This window comes from Colletotrichum graminicola (genome assembly GCF_000149035.1).
Source record: "Colletotrichum graminicola M1.001 genomic scaffold supercont1.22, whole genome shotgun sequence".
NCBI lineage: Eukaryota > Fungi > Ascomycota > Sordariomycetes > Glomerellales > Glomerellaceae > Colletotrichum > Colletotrichum graminicola.
In genome coordinates, this window is record NW_007361026.1 from 557,442 (window position 1) to 574,277 (window position 16,836).

A 16,836-nucleotide genomic window follows, 5' to 3' on the forward strand; every position below is an offset into this window, starting at 1 on the left:
AAGCCAGCAACAAAGCTTGTCTGTAGTCAACAAGACACGACTCACGACTCATACCCGTGTCCTTCTGTTCCCACTTATTTTTGTCCGGCCCAACACTGCCTCCCCGAAACTGCACACACGTTACTTCGACGATACAGCCGCCGTTGCGAATCCAGCCCAAACCCTCGCCGTCTAGACCGACACAGCCCGATTCCGCCGGGGCAATAGTCGTCGTCTTTGTTGACGTGTGCCTTTTTTCTCTGCCTCCCTAGCTGTGGTAACCGCCCCCGGGCTTGTGTGCCAACCCCGTCTCTCGCCTTGGCAAACGCTTGCACCGCAGCAGCACCACCCCCCAACCGGAGCTGCGTCTCGGCCGCCCCGTCTCATTTCCGGCGCCAAGTCGAGCGCTGCAATATCGCCAAGGAGGCCTCTTCTCTCTCTTCCTCTGCCCTACATCGTCTCCCTCATAAGAGACAGCGGCAATCACTATATACCAACCCACTACCCCGGCACCCACTCTCTTCACGTTATCCATACGCACGTCAATCCTCGATACAAAGGATACCGGAGTCAAGGACGATACCAACACCCCGGCACCACAGCTCGGTTCGCGTTTCGTCTCAACACCTTGGCGTTGATCTGAAGCGATTCAATCTTGGTCACTGAGCACAAGCACGCCGACCAGCCAGCCTAGCCCATCGTATCGTCATTGCCGTTGGCTAACCGGCATGAACACCTGTGAGTAGAGTGGTCAACAACTCTCCAGCTTTTTTTTTATTACCCACCATCCTCCACCCCTTGTCCCCGTCACCGTTGCATTGTCCTCCCGGCGCCACACGAGAGAAGAAAAACCATCGAAACACTCCTACCTGTTTCCCATATCACCACTCTGATATTCCTATTTTCCACTATTTGTTTTTCTCAAACCCCTTCTCCCTTTTTTTGTGTTTTCCCCTTCCTCCACAAGATGAGGGATACTGTTTGCTAGGCTACTCCATAGTCTCACCCACCTCCCTCAATCATCTGCCAATCTGTCGACTCAAGTGTGGTCGCGGCCAACCTTCGTCCGCCCCCTAGTCCCCTCCACCCCCTTCCCATATTATTCCCACCAGTGCTCCACAGAGCTAGTTTCACGTCATTGTCCCATCTCACTGAACGAGCCATTCCCACTCATAATACTACACCTTTCATTCGCCAACTAGCGCTTTTCCCCCAATCATCTCACAGCGTCAACCCGCTGCCAACACTTGCTGACCATGCCGTCTCTCGTCGGTTCAGTCAACCATTTCGATATCAAGCGCAAAGCGCATGGCCTCAGCCGCCGGAGCCAGGAGCAGACATGGAACCCCTTTCGTCACGTATCGTGGGATAACCACCCCAGCAAGCGGTCCACTTGGGACGGTGCGAACCTCGAGGCCCAGCGCGAAGCCCTTGCCGAAGACATAGAAACCGACGAAGCGTTACATCACGTTCAGAGCGAACCGGCTGCCAGGGACTCCGATATCCCACGTAACAGCCTGAGGAAAGACACGAGGTCGCGCTCGGGCAGTGGAAGCGGCGATACCGCGTACGAGAACAAGCCCGAAGATGGCGGCGTCTTGAGGAACCGCAAATCTGAAGCTGCACAGGATGAAGGGGCCTCGCCAGAGGAGGAGATGGAAAAGCCCAAAAAGCAAAAGTCGGGCTTGATTAGACACGTCGAACCCAAAGAGCCCTTTACGGTTGCCAATCAACTGCAACGCACGCTGCTCAGCTCCTACATCAATATTTTGATACTAGCCGCCCCAGTCGGTATCGCCATCAGCTACGTCGGTTCCGTCAATAAGATCGCCGTCTTCGTCGTCAACTTCATCGCCATCATCCCCCTGGCAGCCATGCTGGGTTTCGCTACCGAAGAGATCGCACTGAGGACAGGGGAGACTTTGGGAGGTCTCCTCAACGCAACATTTGGCAACGCCGTTGAGCTCATCGTCGCCATTCTCGCCTTGGTCGAGGGCAAGGTCTTGATTGTGCAGACCTCGCTCATTGGCTCCATTCTCTCCAACCTGTTGCTCGTCATGGGCTTCTGCTTCTTCTTTGGTGGCCTCAACCGACCCGAGCAATACTTCAACACGACTGTCGCCCAGACCGCTGCCTCCCTTCTTTTCATTGCTGTGGCCTCCGTCATTGTTCCTACCGTCTTCGACAAGAATGACCACACCAACAATCCCACCCACGTTGCCGCTCTTTCGCGAGGCACCGCCGTCATTCTCCTCATTATCTACGCTTCCTATCTCTTCTTCCAGCTCAAAACGCACAACGCCGTCTTCAACGAGGAGTCTCAAAAGGTCGCCGCCAAACCCTGGAGTCGCGGTGGCCTAAAGGAGGGTGCGCTTGCCCGTGGATTGGCTGGCACTGGTGCACGCATGGCACACACCGGTGTCCGCAATGATGGCGATGATGACCGTCAGGAGCTCAGCCGGATCATGATGCAGCGTCAGGATGAGGAGGATGACGAGGACGAGGGTCCGCAGTTGCACTTCTTCGTGGCTGTCGGCACCCTCACCCTTGCTACTGTCTTGATCGCATTTTGCGCCGAGGCCATGGTCAGCTCCATCGACTACGTTACCAAGCAGGGTGGCATCAGCGAGGAATTCGTCGGTCTCATTCTTTTGCCCATCGTCGGTAATGCCGCCGAGCACGCCACGGCTGTTACGGTGGCCATCAAGGACAAGATGGATCTTGCTATTGGTGTAGCCGTCGGCTCCAGTATGCAGGTTGCCCTGTTCCTGATCCCAATGTTGGTGATTATTGGATGGGGCATGGGCAACGACGACATGACGCTCAGTTTCGACCAGTTCCAGGTTGCGGTGCTGTTTGTCGCCGTCCTGTTGGTCAACTACCTGATTAGCGATGGCAAGAGTCATTGGCTCGAGGGGTTGCAGCTCATTTGTCTGTATGCCATTATTGCTACGTGCTCTTGGTGTAAGTTGTTTTCTACTTTGACATCTCTCACCCTACCATTTGCTGACACTGCCGAACAGGGTACCCTGCTAGCGGTGTTGCCGGCTAAGACAGTCGCTTCATGCCATGGCTTTGATTTAGTGTTTCATTTGCGGGTTGAGAAACCCATTCGATCTAGCGTTTGTGCGATACTTTCTATTCCCATAATGTTTTGTATTCTGAAGGGACCTTTTCCTTCGCTGTATATATAACAAACGTACATGATACTCCAGAGTTGGGGCACTGTATACTGGAACCGGCTATTCCCCCCCCCCCCCGGCTCTGTGAGATATCGAACAGGGTTTATGAGGAAAGACGATGCGGGCCAGAGAATGAATAGCTGGTCCACCTGCTCAGGCATGCTGCTGAGTTGCTATGTCTGATTGAATGAATACCAAAAAGATTCGATACTCAAAATGAAGCTTCTGCTAAACTGACATTTCCCTAACTTTCCACACGTGATGGGACGCCCCGCTACAAATAGCACAAAGAAGGGAAGCAAACTTCAGCCCTGGGCAAACCCAAATCACAGATCCTTTCCTCGTATATCCACACGTACGAATCCGTGCTCTCTCTATACTGCCCATGTGACATGAACTGCGGACGAACACCGGTCGATCTTGGGCCACAAGTGTCTCAAGCAGAGTATCCACGGCGACGCAATATATGCGCGTCCTACGCTATTGAACCAGTCAGTCCACTAGCAATCATTTGTGGAGCAAGAGAGTCTCAATCAGTGGAATTCGTCGTAGGAAAAGTCACGCTGAAGAGAACAGCGGTGAGAGGTAACACAGCAATCAACCCGTACTGCAAGAGGGCGTCAAAGAATGGGGGCTCGTATAAACATGTCGAAGAAGTGGTTGGAGTCGAAGAGTCAGCTCGGAATCCGGAGAACAGGTCATTCTCGATTGAACCCTCGGTGGATTGTGGCGCCTCGTAGAGGAAGGGGTGTTTGCCATATTCATCGCATTCACCGGCTTCAAGTCACAGGCCGGGAGAAGGCCATGAATCTCAGCATGCCGGGTTCCCCGCGACGACGAAGTAAGGGGAGGCCCTGCTATCTGCAAACCGCAAACTTTGCAACCCACCCCAGATATGCTTAATCGAAACGGCCACCATCCCTGTATGCTCGGGGTTCTATGACTCGTGCTCCTTTCGAGCTTTTGAGGTAGAGGCTTGGAGCAGCGCATATCAAGCTGTGCAGACAAACATGCACTCGCCTCTACAGAAAACAACAAAGGTGGCGGCGATGAAACATATCGTTGAGATTTCACTTTTCCGACCGGCAAACCAACGTCGAGGTCGCACTGCGCGGCGTCCGGTTTGTGCTTTCTCTTGGCTCTTGGCCCGACGCGCATCGAGACTACCAGTCGAGGCAGAGGTACCAAGGATACCAGTTTCTTCAGCGGTCTAGCCTCAACCACCGGCACAGCTTGAAAGAGGAATCCGCGACTATCTTGTGATACTTCGCTTCGATTACACTGCAGAAACACGCCATGTTCATGTATCCGGCCTGGAGAGAAATCATCCAGACCCTCAGGACACTCGCCCGGTGCTGGGGGTGGTTTTGGGGGGTTTTCTCTTGCCATGACCGGCTGTCACGTCCGGTTTGACGCCCGCCTCCAGTGAACGAGAGATATCGCAGCCCCGGCTGCCTTGCCATGTGAAGGATGCCTCGAGGGGACGTCTTGAACGACAAACAGTCTTCGCGATATATAAACCACAGCCCGTCCGCCGGATACTCGACGTTTCTTCACCACCCTTCTTCATCACCAGCTCGCTCCTCCCATCTTTCCAGACACCCTTTGAGCCTCCGCTCCCAGCCATCTACAGCCAGTTCGCATAGACCAAGCAGCAGCAGAACAGCAACCATGAGGTTCCTCAGCATCACCGCAGTGCTCTCGGCCGTCGCCGTAGCGGTCTCGGCCCGCGACTGCCCCCTCGAGTCCGACTGCGTTCAGAAGTCGTGCAAGAACTTCCAGCTCCATTTCCTTGATCCAGACGCTTTACGAAGCATTAGAGAGTGGAAGCTCACCGCCGATTGCAAGGACAATGCCGGAAATAAGATGGTAACCCAACTCTATCTGGAAGAGTGCCTCGCCAACACGGACGGCAACCTGATCTGGTCCCCTGGGTTGAGTCTCCCCCCCAAACACTGCCTAACAATGGCTGTCCGCCGTTGGATTTTCCTTCCTCTCTCTCTCTCTCTCTCTCTCTCTCGGTGGCAGATCATTGACATTCATAACTATATAAAAAACAGCGGCGGTTTCAGATGTTTCGGCTGCAAGCTCACAAACACGAACCCCCTCACTATGGAGTGCGGGTGCATGAACAAGAAAGACAAGATCCAAACGAGAGTAGTCAACCTCTGTAAGCGGGCCCCTCTCCGTTCCTCTCTTGCACATCGTATACACTTGCGCTAGTTTGCAAGAAGTCGTTGCTGACACGATCGTTTGTTTCCACTCCCAGCCGAGGGCATCTGGGTCTACGATGGCGCCATTGGTTGCTACCAGACCGGCACTGGCACCGCCTTGAAGGGTATCGTTGGCTACAACTACAATGCAGGACTTCTCAAATCTCCCGGTATCGGCAAATACTAAGCTCCGGGATTTGCGCCGGACCCCTTCTCCACCCCTGGAGTGCGTTATGTGAGGGATGAGCGGGCCTCCAGAGGGGAGCCTGGAGCTATCACGGAACCGAGTTGAGAAAATAGGGAACGCAACCAGGAAGCAGGGCGCGTATAAAACGCGGTTGAGCTATCCCGTCACGCATGTCGTCTTGCACTCTTGAATCAAACTTCCCTGAAAAAAAAAAGGCAGCGCATAGTGCAACTGTGATGTGTCCGCGTGCAACGAGGAAAAGACTCCCGCCAGGTCTCGGGAGATGATCCATCGGCTGTGATGGGCTCGGAAGACCCTGCCACAGCTCACACCACCCTTTGCAGTTTCTCAGTCGGAAACTTACATGTAATCTGGAAATCTCTAGCCAAGGGCAAACTGAGGGATGTGTGTTTTTTGTAATAATGATGATGCTGCTATCCATACATGTACACGCTTCTCCCAGCGCCCCCAGGTACCCTTACGGAGGCATCGTCTGGCACATTGATGTATGGTTGATCACTTATACCACAAATTTGCCCCCGCACCCGCCACACATCTCCTCCGAAGCCTCCACCTTGGCATCAGGGCCCAGGTGCTCCTGCGCGATCTTGGCCACCTCCTTGGCCACGAGGCAACGGAGGCCGCAGACGGCACAGGCCCTGGAGATGCCCGGTGCGAGGATGGCGAGACCGGTGGATGCGCAGGTGGCTGTCCAAGAAGAGTCAGCGGGCTCCAGTTCTCCGTAGACGAGCAAACCAAGAGAGACATCGCAAAAGGGGGGAGGGGGGGTTAATAAGAAGAAGAGGGAAAAAAAAAAGAAAAGACTCACCAAAGATGTGGCCCTTTTCGCAAATCGACTCCTTGCCCTCGTCTTCCAGGGGAGTCTTGCAAAAGACGCACCGCTGCTTCTTCTTGACCCCCTCAAACCTCTTGCGCATCGAGGAGTCCCCGGCCTTCGCCCCCTCACCGAACCCCAGCGTTCCGGGAACGGCGGGGCCGCCGGCGTACATCCAGTCCCACATCTTGGCCTCGGTGCTCTGTCTCGCCCAGAAACCCCAATCCCTGGCCCCGCCGGCGCTCTCGTCCGTGTCGACGTCCATCTCATCGCCCGTCAGCGGCGAGGCCACGGGACCGGACCGCCCGCCGAACAGGACCTTGGTCTTGACGGTCTTCTCCGGTTTCTGCGTGCTGTGCTGCGAGACGAGTACGGCGCTCATGCCTCCCGCGGGCGACATGGCCATGCCCCAGATGCGCACCCGGTGCGGGTGGATCTGTTCGCCCGCGTCTTCTGGGAGGTCGAAGTCGTCGTCGTCGTCCGAGTCGTCGTCCTCGCCCGAGGCGACGGACTCAGCGTCCCCGGCCAACGCCGCGCCCGCGCCGCGGCCGAGCATGGCGACGGGGACGGAGAGCTTGACGGTCGAGGAGATCGTCGCGGCCCACTGGGGCAGGGCATCGACGATGGCGGCGGCGGCGGCGGCGGCGGCGGCGGAAGAGGAGGGGTCGCCGGCGCTCCGCTGGAACCAGTTGTCGTTCGTCGCCGTGGCGGAGAGGCGGACGAGGGAATAGGCGGGCGCCTTGCTCTGTTTTGACAAGTCGGGGGGGTGGATAATGAGGCCTGAAAAGGGGGGGAGAGGGAGGGGCTTGTCAGCGCGAGTAGATTGCTGGAAGGGTTTGGCTTGAGGCTTACTCGTGATGGGGTTCGTGGCATCGAGCGAGGTTGCATCGTCTGGAGATGTCGTGTTGCAGACGCTCGTGGCATGGGGGTCCTTCGCCGTACCCTCCGGCCCGTTGAGAGCGACCTGGAAGGGCAGGGCCTTGAATGGAGTCGCGACAACGCCCCGGCAGACTTTGGCCACGTCGTGGTCCAAGACGGCATCCTCCCACTCGACAAAGGCGTCGGACAGGAGGCTCGTGCAGATGCCGGTCAGGTCCGCTTCCTCAATGGCGACCTCCACGCCCGCGCCCCGCTCCCAGTCGCTGGGGATCGTGATCCGCCGGAAGCCGACGTAGTTTCTGGCGCAGTACGCAAGGACTGCCGTCCTCGCGCCGTCGGAGTGAAGCCACGGGCTCCATTTCAGGGAGAATGCCGAGGTGTGGGGGATGTAATCGGGGTCCATGATCTACGTGCCGTCAGCTTCTCACGAGAGTTTTGAGAGAAGTTGGCCGGTAACACTCACACTTGTACTCGGGTGCGGCCCTCTCGCGTCGAACCTCGCCATCTCTTCGACCTCCCAGACGTGCGACGCAGCATTCGACTCGCCGAGATGGTCCGGGAGGTAATACTGCACACTCAACACGACGACTTCCTCCTCGTCCGTCGCGTACGCCATCAGGGCCTGCCCAGGGCCCAGGTACCTGGCCCAAGAAAACGACCGCACCTTGTCCTTTGGCAGGTAGGCGCCGTCTTCGCTCCCGGCGTCGGGGAGCGGCAGGTTCGCCCCGACACCCCAGAGGATCCGCCAGTCCCTGAAGTTCCGCATCCGCGCCCCGAGGTCCACGACGCCGCCGCCGCCGCTCTCGCCGAAGACGAGCAGCGCGCCGCTCGTCAGCATCACCGCCAGCGCGGCGCGTAGGTTTCGGCCCAGGCCCGCGGGCGACCACTCGATCGCGACGACCTGGTTCAGGGAGGCGCCGTAGCCCGTGACGGTGCCGGAGCCGACGCCCTCGAAGGCCGAGGACGTATCCTCGACGGCGGTGCCGCCGCCCGCTGATGGGGCGTAGTCGTCGTCGTACGTGGGTGTGTCGAGGCCCTGCGCGGCGAAGAGCGCGGCGTTCATGCGCGGGTCGGGCTTCCGGGAGGTTGGGATGCGGAGGATGTAGGTGTAGAACTGCTGGCGGGATGTCTTGCCGCCTTCCTGTGCGGCGGCGGCGGCGGCGGCTGCTGCTACCTCCGCGGGGTCCTTATCCGCCGCGTCCTGGGCATCGTGGTCCCTGGAGGCAGAGGTGTTGGTGGTTATTGATGACGGCTCCTCGGGCGTCGGGAACTCGGGGAGGAAGACGTGGACCGAGTCGTCCGCGGCGACGGCGAGCTCGGCGTCGCAGGAGAATGCGAGGGCGTGGCTCGCCAAGGGCCGGGATTTGAGGGTGAGCGTCTTGAGGGGTGGGATCTGGACGCCCGGGATGCGTGTCAGCGGTTCATTATACAACGAGAGGTTTACGCCGACGGCTTTTGAGAGGGTTTCAATGTCGTCCATGATGTCCGGGCCCTTGAGCATTGGATGACATGAGACAAAGAGGAGGTATCTTCCGTGGCGATTTCTCAGCTGCAGCTTCAATGTGGGCGGCGTCTCATTCACGGCATGCCCGGCTGGTGAGATGGATCTCGGGCGGAAAGACAGATGAAGGAATGAAGGATGTCAATGTGGGGATGTGTCGAGGAGTGTGAGATGAGCTGTTCGCTTCAGATGTTGTGAAATGAGATTTGCAACTTGCTCATCTAACACTTACAAGAGGTTACGCGCAGTTGGAGGAGACCAATGTATGTGAACATGACAGGTGTGGACAAATGACCAACAGGGAAGGACTACCGCGAACAAGACGCACTGGGAGAGTTGCGACACTGACCTTTGATTTATCCATTTCCACAGACTCTGAGGTGCCTACCGACCTCCATGAAGGGTACGCTGGAGGTGACGTGCCGCGGTCAGGTGGACTGGCTTGACACGAACAGGATTTTTGGGAGTGGAATGAATGTTCGGTGAAGAGCTCGGTGAGCGAAAGGTGAGAGACCCAGAGACTGGAAATACCCCGGGTAAATAGCAACAACACATAGGTAGGTAGCGACGAGCACTCGACTTGTCTTTGCAGCATCGTGGCAGAGCTTGTCGCCATGTTTTTCAATATTGGGGAGTCTCCATACTGGTATTTTTTTCTTTCTTTCTTTCAATCCAATGCAAACTAAACGGACCTCAATGCCGCCGACAGACAAGGCGCATGCATCTCGTGCTATCAATATACGGTAGTATTCCCATCCCTATCCCACCAAACGCCATGCTGGATGCAAGATCAAACGAGTCAAACAAAGACACATAAAAGGCACGAAAGTGAAGAAGACGGCTATGCCTTGACAGTGATATGGTCATTCTGGCCGGTCGTCGTCTTAGTCTCCTCCTCCGCCTTCGGCGTCTCAAGGTACGACCCTAAGGCCCACAGAAGGGCGCATCCGGCCAAAGCGGTGGCGCCAACAATCTTCTTCTCCCACCAGTTGTCATTCGTGAGAGGCTTGGCCATCTTCACACGCTTGGCCTGGACCTGGGCGCTCGGTGTCTGAACCTTGGCCTTGTCCGCCAGCGAAGCATTCTTCGCCGCGGCGTCGGCCTCCTCGGCCCGCCGCTTCAGCGCAGAAATCTTCTGGCTCAACTCCAGCAACTCTTCGTCGAGGGCCATGTTCTTGGCCCCGTCCACCTCGACATTCTGCACGTTGCCAAAGAAGTCGGTGATGCGACGGCTACGTGCGGCGTCGGCGCCGCCGGGGAACAGGTCGTAGCGTACGCCGGCGTGGGAGTGGATCTTCTCGTAGGTGTAGCTGTCAAAAAGCTCGCCTACCGTCTTCTTGGAGCTCAGATCCTGGACTTGGGATTCGAGGAACTCGAGGTTGTAGTATGTGTACCGGTCGATGACGGCGACGCCGACGTCGTTGTCAGCGTGGTGTGAGTAGGAGGATTGGTCGAGCTCCGAAGACCCGGTGGCGATAATGTTGGGGGAGTAGAGTTTGCTGTACATCGTGTTCGCTTGGCAGGTGTCGATCATGAAGAGGATCTCGTGGTATCTAAACATTTAACGACCGTCACACAAGTCCAGCGGCACCTGCTTTCTTACCTCTTCTTCTCCCACATCTGCTCGAACGCATCGGCAAGGTCAAAAGCGCCGATCTCCTCGGCGTCTTGGAACTTCAGGAACTCGTTTCCGCCGTGACCCGTCATGTACACGAGGATGTTGCTTCGGTCGTCGGTGAGGAGGCGCTTGCTGCGAGGCATTTCGTCGCCGACGCGGTCGGTCAGGAGCCGGATAAAGTTTTCGACAGTGACTTCGTAACCGCGGTAGTCTACCTCGATGTTGTCGCCGTACAGGTCGACCGCGCGATCCGAGTTGCTGTAGACGGTGCCGGGGAAGGCGTTTCGCGGGTTACAGGCCATGTCGTCGGGAAGCATGAGGATGATCTGCGAGTCGGGGATACCGAGTCGTTTGACGGTGCGATAGATGGAGAGCACATTGGCTAGGTGGCGGTAGTTGAACCAAAACCGGGATGTGCAGACGAGGACGGCCCAGTTGCTCGTGTGTTCGGCCAGCACCACCGGGGCGAGCGTTGCGGCGGCGAGCATCACAGGCAGTTGCAGGAGGCGTGAGAGCTTCATGATGGCGTCGGGCTACGATTCGGGAGTTGCGAAAAAAAAAAGAAGAAAAAAAGAAACGAAGATTACAGTGTTTTACAGGGTGTGGCAAGGGAGACGAGAAGAGATGGCGTCGGGTTGAAGGATGCTGATGAAAGTCCGGCTTGGTAAGGGGGAGCACCCCGGAGCTTCACCACCTTCATGAACGTTAGTCAGCCTGACGCCCATGGAATCCCATGCACGGACCATTGACCACTCGCCAGACGGAACTAATACAATCTTGCCGGTTCTCATTCCTGAAAAATATACGCTTCACCTTTTTATCCAGCGTAACTCTTGCTTTGACAGATATTTTAGTAAAAATGGCACTCTATTTAGTACGGCACTCAGTCAAAATGACTTAAGAATCACTGCGTGGTCACATCCGTGATTGTGACTGGCATTGAGCCAGGTACCATAATAATTGACTACTATGTATGGGTAATCTCCACCCCTGTTTGCTACCTGACGTAAGCACACGACCTAGGTACCTAAGTACCTTGTACCTGAACATAAGCTTGTTCCCGCTCCGTCGCTATCAAGTCTGTCAAACCAATGCCCGCCATGTCTGATTCAAAGAGCTTTTGCCGAACTGAAATTTTTGACGTCTAGGAAGTTGCTGTTTGTTCGATGTCTATTTCTTGGCCAGGACCCATAGGAACTTGGCGTCCACAAGATCGTTGATCTCGTCTTGCAAGATGATTTCCAGCCCTGCCTCCTTGATGCGGGCCAGGGTACCCTCGGTGCCCCAGCCGCTCCAGTACATCCAGCCCTTGTCATGGAGCCACTTGTTCATGATAGCCTCGGGCATTTCCTCGGCGGAAAAGTTGACGAGCATCAGACCGCCGGGCTTCAGCCACTTTGTGATGCGGCGAATCATCTCAGTCTGCTCGTCGCGGGGCAGGTGGATGATACTGTACATGCCGACGACGGCGTCGAAGGAGCCCTCGGAGAATTCAAGACCCATCATGTCACCCTCGACGAAGGTAACGCGGTCGGTGCCGTGCTTGGCGAGGCTCTCCTTGGCCAGCTTGATCTGGGTGGTTGACAGGTCGTTGGCGGTGACGAAGACATCCGGGGTCGTCAGCAGTCTCTCGGTGACGGGGAGGCCGCAGCCACATCCCAGCTCGAGGACGAGCGACGTCTGGCCGGATAGAGGCTTCGAGGTGAGGAGCTTCTCCAGCAGCTTCTCAAGGTATTCAATGCGGAAGCCCGACTGCTGGATGGTCCAGTCATTGTAGGCCGGGGCAATGATGTCGTATGAATCCTTGAGACGCAGCTTGAGGTCCTCCGGGACGAGCTTGTGCTCTGGGGAAGCGGTCATTGTGTGCTTTTGTTTTATTTCAAATCCCACGTTGTGTCTAAATCTGAGTGTATTCCCAACATGCGCAACATGTGCTTTTGGCAGCTTGATGATACAAAAGAGAAAGGAAAAGAAAGCAATTCCGTAGCGGCCAGTGATTACGATATAAATACGTCGACTGCGCCGCCGGATGACTCTGATTATTCGAATGCGGACAGTGTGACTGACACTGGGCGCCGAAGGCGGGGTTCTGAAGGGAGGGGTTTGGGGACCATCCCTGCCAGATACAGGGGATGTGGCTGTGGAGGAGCCGAGATGGAGGTGGTCCTGGACCGAGCAAGAGTCTGGACGAACTTGGAGTTGGCGCTCGAGTCCCCCCTCCCCTGGTTGAGTGAGCGCCCCCAGCCGCCTCTGTCGCCGCGGCGGTCGCTGATCCTGATCGGCAACCTCATGACTTGACTCAACATGGTCTGATTCGAGCCACACAATTTCCTTTATACTATGAAGTGAAGCATTGTGCACGTTATTATCAGTTTTCCATATTGGGTAAACAATCAGAGAATGGTTCGAATACATATAGGTAGCTACGTACGCTACTTAGGTAGGCAAAAGCAGTTGAGTTGCAGATGGACTGGGTGAAAATGCACAGAGACAGACGCAGTCGGGTACGGGCCGTTGGAGTTTGATCACTTAAGCTTGATTTACATGCAGCACCTGGCATTTTCGGACATTGTCTCGTCCAATTCTATCCTGTTGCACCCCACGTGCCAGCATGACGTTTGGCGCTAAATTCCCACGGGCGGGACAATCACATGCACGAGGATGCGAGAAGCGAGCCGTCGCTTTCCAGTCTGCAAATGCATTCTGCTGCAACCCCCTCCTCATACGACCATGAATCACGAGAGGAGAAACGCGGTGACGACAGGCAACAGCACTTGTGGACATAGTGTACATAGTATATTGTAGCAGGACCCAATGACCGGCACGGCACCTAGACCGTAGGAGTCATCTTGAGCGGTTGACGCGCTTGAGGTAGCAGCAGCTATCATCCTGCCTGCCTCTGGCACCCGCAGTGTGTAGCGCTGGGAAGCTTCAGAAAACAGTGACAGTGACAGTGACATTACTTACAGTACCTGCCTACCCCTCGATGGTCAAGTAAGTGTCTTGTCTGTCACTCGCCGAATCGAGTCGCCGAAGCCTCTGCAACGTAACGCAACCCCCTTCGTTGACACATTCGGCAAACACCGCACCACAATGTGCCCACCCACTACCTAGAACTGGACCCTTGTTTCCTTGCTTCCTTGCTCGTGGGAAGGGTCTCTACCTACACTACCGAAAGGTTATCTTCTGGGCGACGGGGCGACGGGGAACGGAGGACTGGTCCAAACAAGACATCAAACCAGACCACACTTGTCGCGTTTGGCACGGCCCCATCGTCCTTGAATCGTCGCAACGACAAAGCAAAACATGCCTGTCTCGTGGCTCCTCCATGATCCATGGATCGTCACCCCCAGCCACACCGGCAGAGCACAGCTGCGACCGCACATGGTACCTGTGTGGTTTCTTTCTATCCAACTACTATGTAGTTCTACGACCTGCGACCTGTAGTGTAGTGTACGCCCGGACCAGAACAAACCAAGACGAGACCCTGTTTCTACTATGCAGGCCCTCTACTAACCTGTGGTATAGAACCCCAGCATACCCACGGTACACGGGTAGCAATCCACAGATTGGTTTATATCCTCTCGCTATCCGCCCGTCGTGGCCAATCTGCAACCGAGATACCCTCTAATTCCCCACGACATCTTGCTCTCCACCTACCGGCCGCTGAGGGATCTGGGTCCAACGGTCTCCATCTAGCCCCAGCCTCTTAGCGCTTGCGAGGTCGGTGTTAGCTACCCTTAGGTACCTACCTTGACTGGTCGGAGAGGGGCCTCAGACCGAAGCAAAACCCGTGGCAGAATTCCTGTTCTTCTGTCGTTTTTCCTGTTGTTACCTCAGGCTTTGCTTCAACCTCTGCTTGCTTCGACCTCGACTTGGTTTTTCATCACTTAAACTTTTCCCTTCCAACCCTCCGCAAGAACCCGCTGTACCTACTCGAACAACGAGCGCACCTTGGGTGCGCGTTGACCATCAAATCATAAACTGTCATCCGTCCGCCGCCCGCTGAAGCTTATTTCGCCTGTCCAAGCCATCCGGTCTCCTCTGGGTCTACTGGTCTGTCTAGCCGCATTTCCCACCGGCTTTTTTCCCCCTTCTTTTTCTTCTACTCTTCGTTTTCTTTCCTTACTAAACCTTTCACGTACGCTGCTGGTCTTCCGCCGGACATCTCAAAGTCTGCATCTACACGCACTCTGAGTGTGCATCTGCATCCTCACCTGCGTCGTCGAAAACATGGGGCGTCCGCCCGCGTACATTTTTGTGGTTAGGTAGGCCGCTTTGTTTCCCCGTCCATTCGAGTCGTGGGAGGCTGACAAACTGCAGGCACGGCGCTCGTCTTGACGCCGCCGACAAAAAGTGGCACCTCACATCTCCGACTCCTTACGACCCTCCTCTGACCTACGGCGGCTGGCAACAAGCAAAGGCCCTCGGAATCCGCATCGCCAACATCCTCCGACAAGCCGAAGCAGATGGCATTTCGGAACCAAGCCTCTCCAACCGCCGCAATGGCTCCGCCGACTCCCAGAGGAAGCGACGAAAGTTCAAAGTCGTCCTCCACAGCTCTCCGTTCCTGCGATGCGTTCAAACATCCGTCGCCATCGCCGCCGGCCTAGCCCAGGCGCCTCCAGCCGGCGTTCTCTCATACCCGCTGTCCTCTCCCAGCGCGAACCCTTCCGCCTCGCCGTTTGGTCCGCCCGCTACTGCATCCCACGAAGTTGGTCCGCTGCCTGCAGACGCGAACCACAACAAACCCGAGCATTCCGAAAAGAAAATAAAGAAGGCCATTCTCCGGCTGGATGCATTCCTTGGCGAGTGGCTATCCCCCGAATACTTCGAGATGATTACACCGCCGCCTGGCTCTGCTATGATGTTGGCTGGCGCAAAGGCAGATCTTCTGCGGCAGGAGCATATCAGCGTCCACGACCAGGTCGTTGAGCATTCGCATCACCATGCCAACTCTGTTGGTCAAGCTCAGAGCCAGCTGTGGAACAGTCCCATCTTCAGAGCAGCCCCCGAGCGGTCCGGCTCGATCGACTCGGACTCGCCGTCCATTCTCGGTCTCGATAACGTTTCCTCCATGGCCGGTGCTCTGCCGCGAAGCCGTGCAGACAGCTCAGCTAGCTCGTCGAGTCAGAGAGTGCGCTTTGCGCTACCAGAACCCGCAAACCCCAACGACGGATATGTCGCCCCGAGTCCCAACTACGCCATCTCACCGAGCCACAAGATCCCCGACGGGTACGTGGCGCACGCGCGAGATGCCTGCGTTTTTGTTGATTACCAGTGGGACTCGATGAGGGGGACCCTGGACTGGGGCGATGGTGGCAAGTACGGCGAAGAGTGGACTGCCATGCATCACCGCTTCAGGAAGGGTATCCAGAAGTTGGTGGACTGGTACACTACGGCCGAGCGCCCCGCTGAGATGGTCACCAAGACAGTAAGGACGGCAAGGAACGGTGACACCGAGTGTGCTATTGACGATGAGGATGACGACGACGTCGAGCCTGTGGTGATCCTTGTTTCTCATGGTGCCGGATGCAACGCTTTGATCGGCGCCATCACCCACCAGCCGGTTCTCATGGATGTAGCGATGGCTTCCTTGACGGTCGCCGCCCGCAAGCCGGGCCGCGAATCCGGGCCCTCGGAGCTGGACACCCCCATGTCGGAAGTCGACGTGGACCCAATGTCTGGCACAAAAGGCCTAGTTCCTGTCCACCACTACTACGATCTGAAGATGTTTGCGAATGTCGATCATCTACGGCAGCCTACCTCTGCCACCCACAACTTGTCCAGGGCCCCATCCACAGCGTCTAACCACTCACAAAATGGCCAACCGAACCAACGAGGCCGCGTTCCGTCTCTGAGTACTTATACGCCTAGCCCAATCGCCTTCAACCCTGACTCGTTTGCCTTTCCGGGCAGTCGAAGCAACTCGGCGAACGCGAGCCTAGGCAGCATGCGCCGCACCTCCCACAACACACACTCCCTGCCCCGGGCCCCCCCGTTGAGCACGGGCGGAATTACCGTAGGAAGCGGTGCCACAAGTTTCACGAAACCTTCACCGACGGTCTCCATCGGGCTGTGGTCGCCCATTACGCCGCAGAAAGAGGTGGGAGAAGAGGACGAGGATGATGATATTTTCCCAGACTTTGACCATCGCAAGAAGCTGGCGGCTCTCTCCAAGCCTAGCCAGGACATTGTTAAGCCTCCTACTCCCGAAAAGAAGGAGCCGCAGATAGGGGGCCCTGCAAAGGTTCCCCATAGACTACAGGAGATCTCTCGACCTACTTCGAGTGACGGGACCGACGAGCAGAACGAGATCCCTCAGCTGGGCACATTCAACAAAGGTGGCCTATGGGGAGCGCCGCGTCCCCTGTTACAGACGGAAATCATGCGCGACATGACGACTTCAAAGCGGCGATGGACCGTCAATGAGCGTGCCTAG

General features: G+C 56.5%; 6 protein-coding genes across 6 annotated transcripts; 3 read left to right on the plus strand and 3 right to left on the minus strand.

Moving 5' to 3' along the window:
- Positions 1–1,235: 1,235 nt before the first annotated feature.
- Positions 1,236–3,031, plus strand: GLRG_06186 (calcium/proton exchanger; the record flags this gene model as incomplete). Its single annotated transcript, XM_008096871.1, has 2 exons — positions 1,236–2,943; positions 3,003–3,031. The coding sequence occupies 2 exons, from the start codon at positions 1,236–1,238 to the stop codon at positions 3,029–3,031; spliced, it is 1,737 nt and encodes a 578-aa protein (XP_008095062.1).
- Positions 3,032–4,832: 1,801 nt separating this feature from the next.
- On the plus strand, positions 4,833–5,561 carry GLRG_06187 (CVNH domain-containing protein; the record flags this gene model as incomplete). Its single annotated transcript, XM_008096872.1, has 3 exons — positions 4,833–5,095; positions 5,222–5,331; positions 5,431–5,561. 3 exons carry the CDS (start codon positions 4,833–4,835, stop codon positions 5,559–5,561), a joined length of 504 nt encoding a protein of 167 aa, XP_008095063.1.
- Positions 5,562–6,081: 520 nt separating this feature from the next.
- GLRG_06188 (uncharacterized protein) lies at positions 6,082–8,755 on the minus strand (the record flags this gene model as incomplete). Its single annotated transcript, XM_008096873.1, has 4 exons — positions 6,082–6,269; positions 6,391–7,176; positions 7,249–7,681; positions 7,739–8,755. The coding sequence occupies 4 exons, from the start codon at positions 8,753–8,755 to the stop codon at positions 6,082–6,084; spliced, it is 2,424 nt and encodes an 807-aa protein (XP_008095064.1).
- An 862-nt stretch (positions 8,756–9,617) lies between these two features.
- On the minus strand, positions 9,618–10,915 carry GLRG_06189 (peptidase C13 family protein; the record flags this gene model as incomplete). Its single annotated transcript, XM_008096874.1, has 2 exons — positions 9,618–10,329; positions 10,380–10,915. 2 exons carry the CDS (start codon positions 10,913–10,915, stop codon positions 9,618–9,620), a joined length of 1,248 nt encoding a protein of 415 aa, XP_008095065.1.
- A 649-nt stretch (positions 10,916–11,564) lies between these two features.
- On the minus strand, positions 11,565–12,254 carry GLRG_06190 (methyltransferase domain-containing protein; the record flags this gene model as incomplete). Its single annotated transcript, XM_008096875.1, has 1 exon — positions 11,565–12,254. One exon carries the CDS (start codon positions 12,252–12,254, stop codon positions 11,565–11,567), a length of 690 nt encoding a protein of 229 aa, XP_008095066.1.
- A 2,373-nt stretch (positions 12,255–14,627) lies between these two features.
- On the plus strand, positions 14,628–16,836 carry GLRG_06191 (phosphoglycerate mutase; the record flags this gene model as incomplete). The annotated part of the gene is made up of 2 exons (XM_008096876.1): positions 14,628–14,662; positions 14,718–16,836. 2 exons carry the CDS (start codon positions 14,628–14,630, stop codon positions 16,834–16,836), a joined length of 2,154 nt encoding a protein of 717 aa, XP_008095067.1.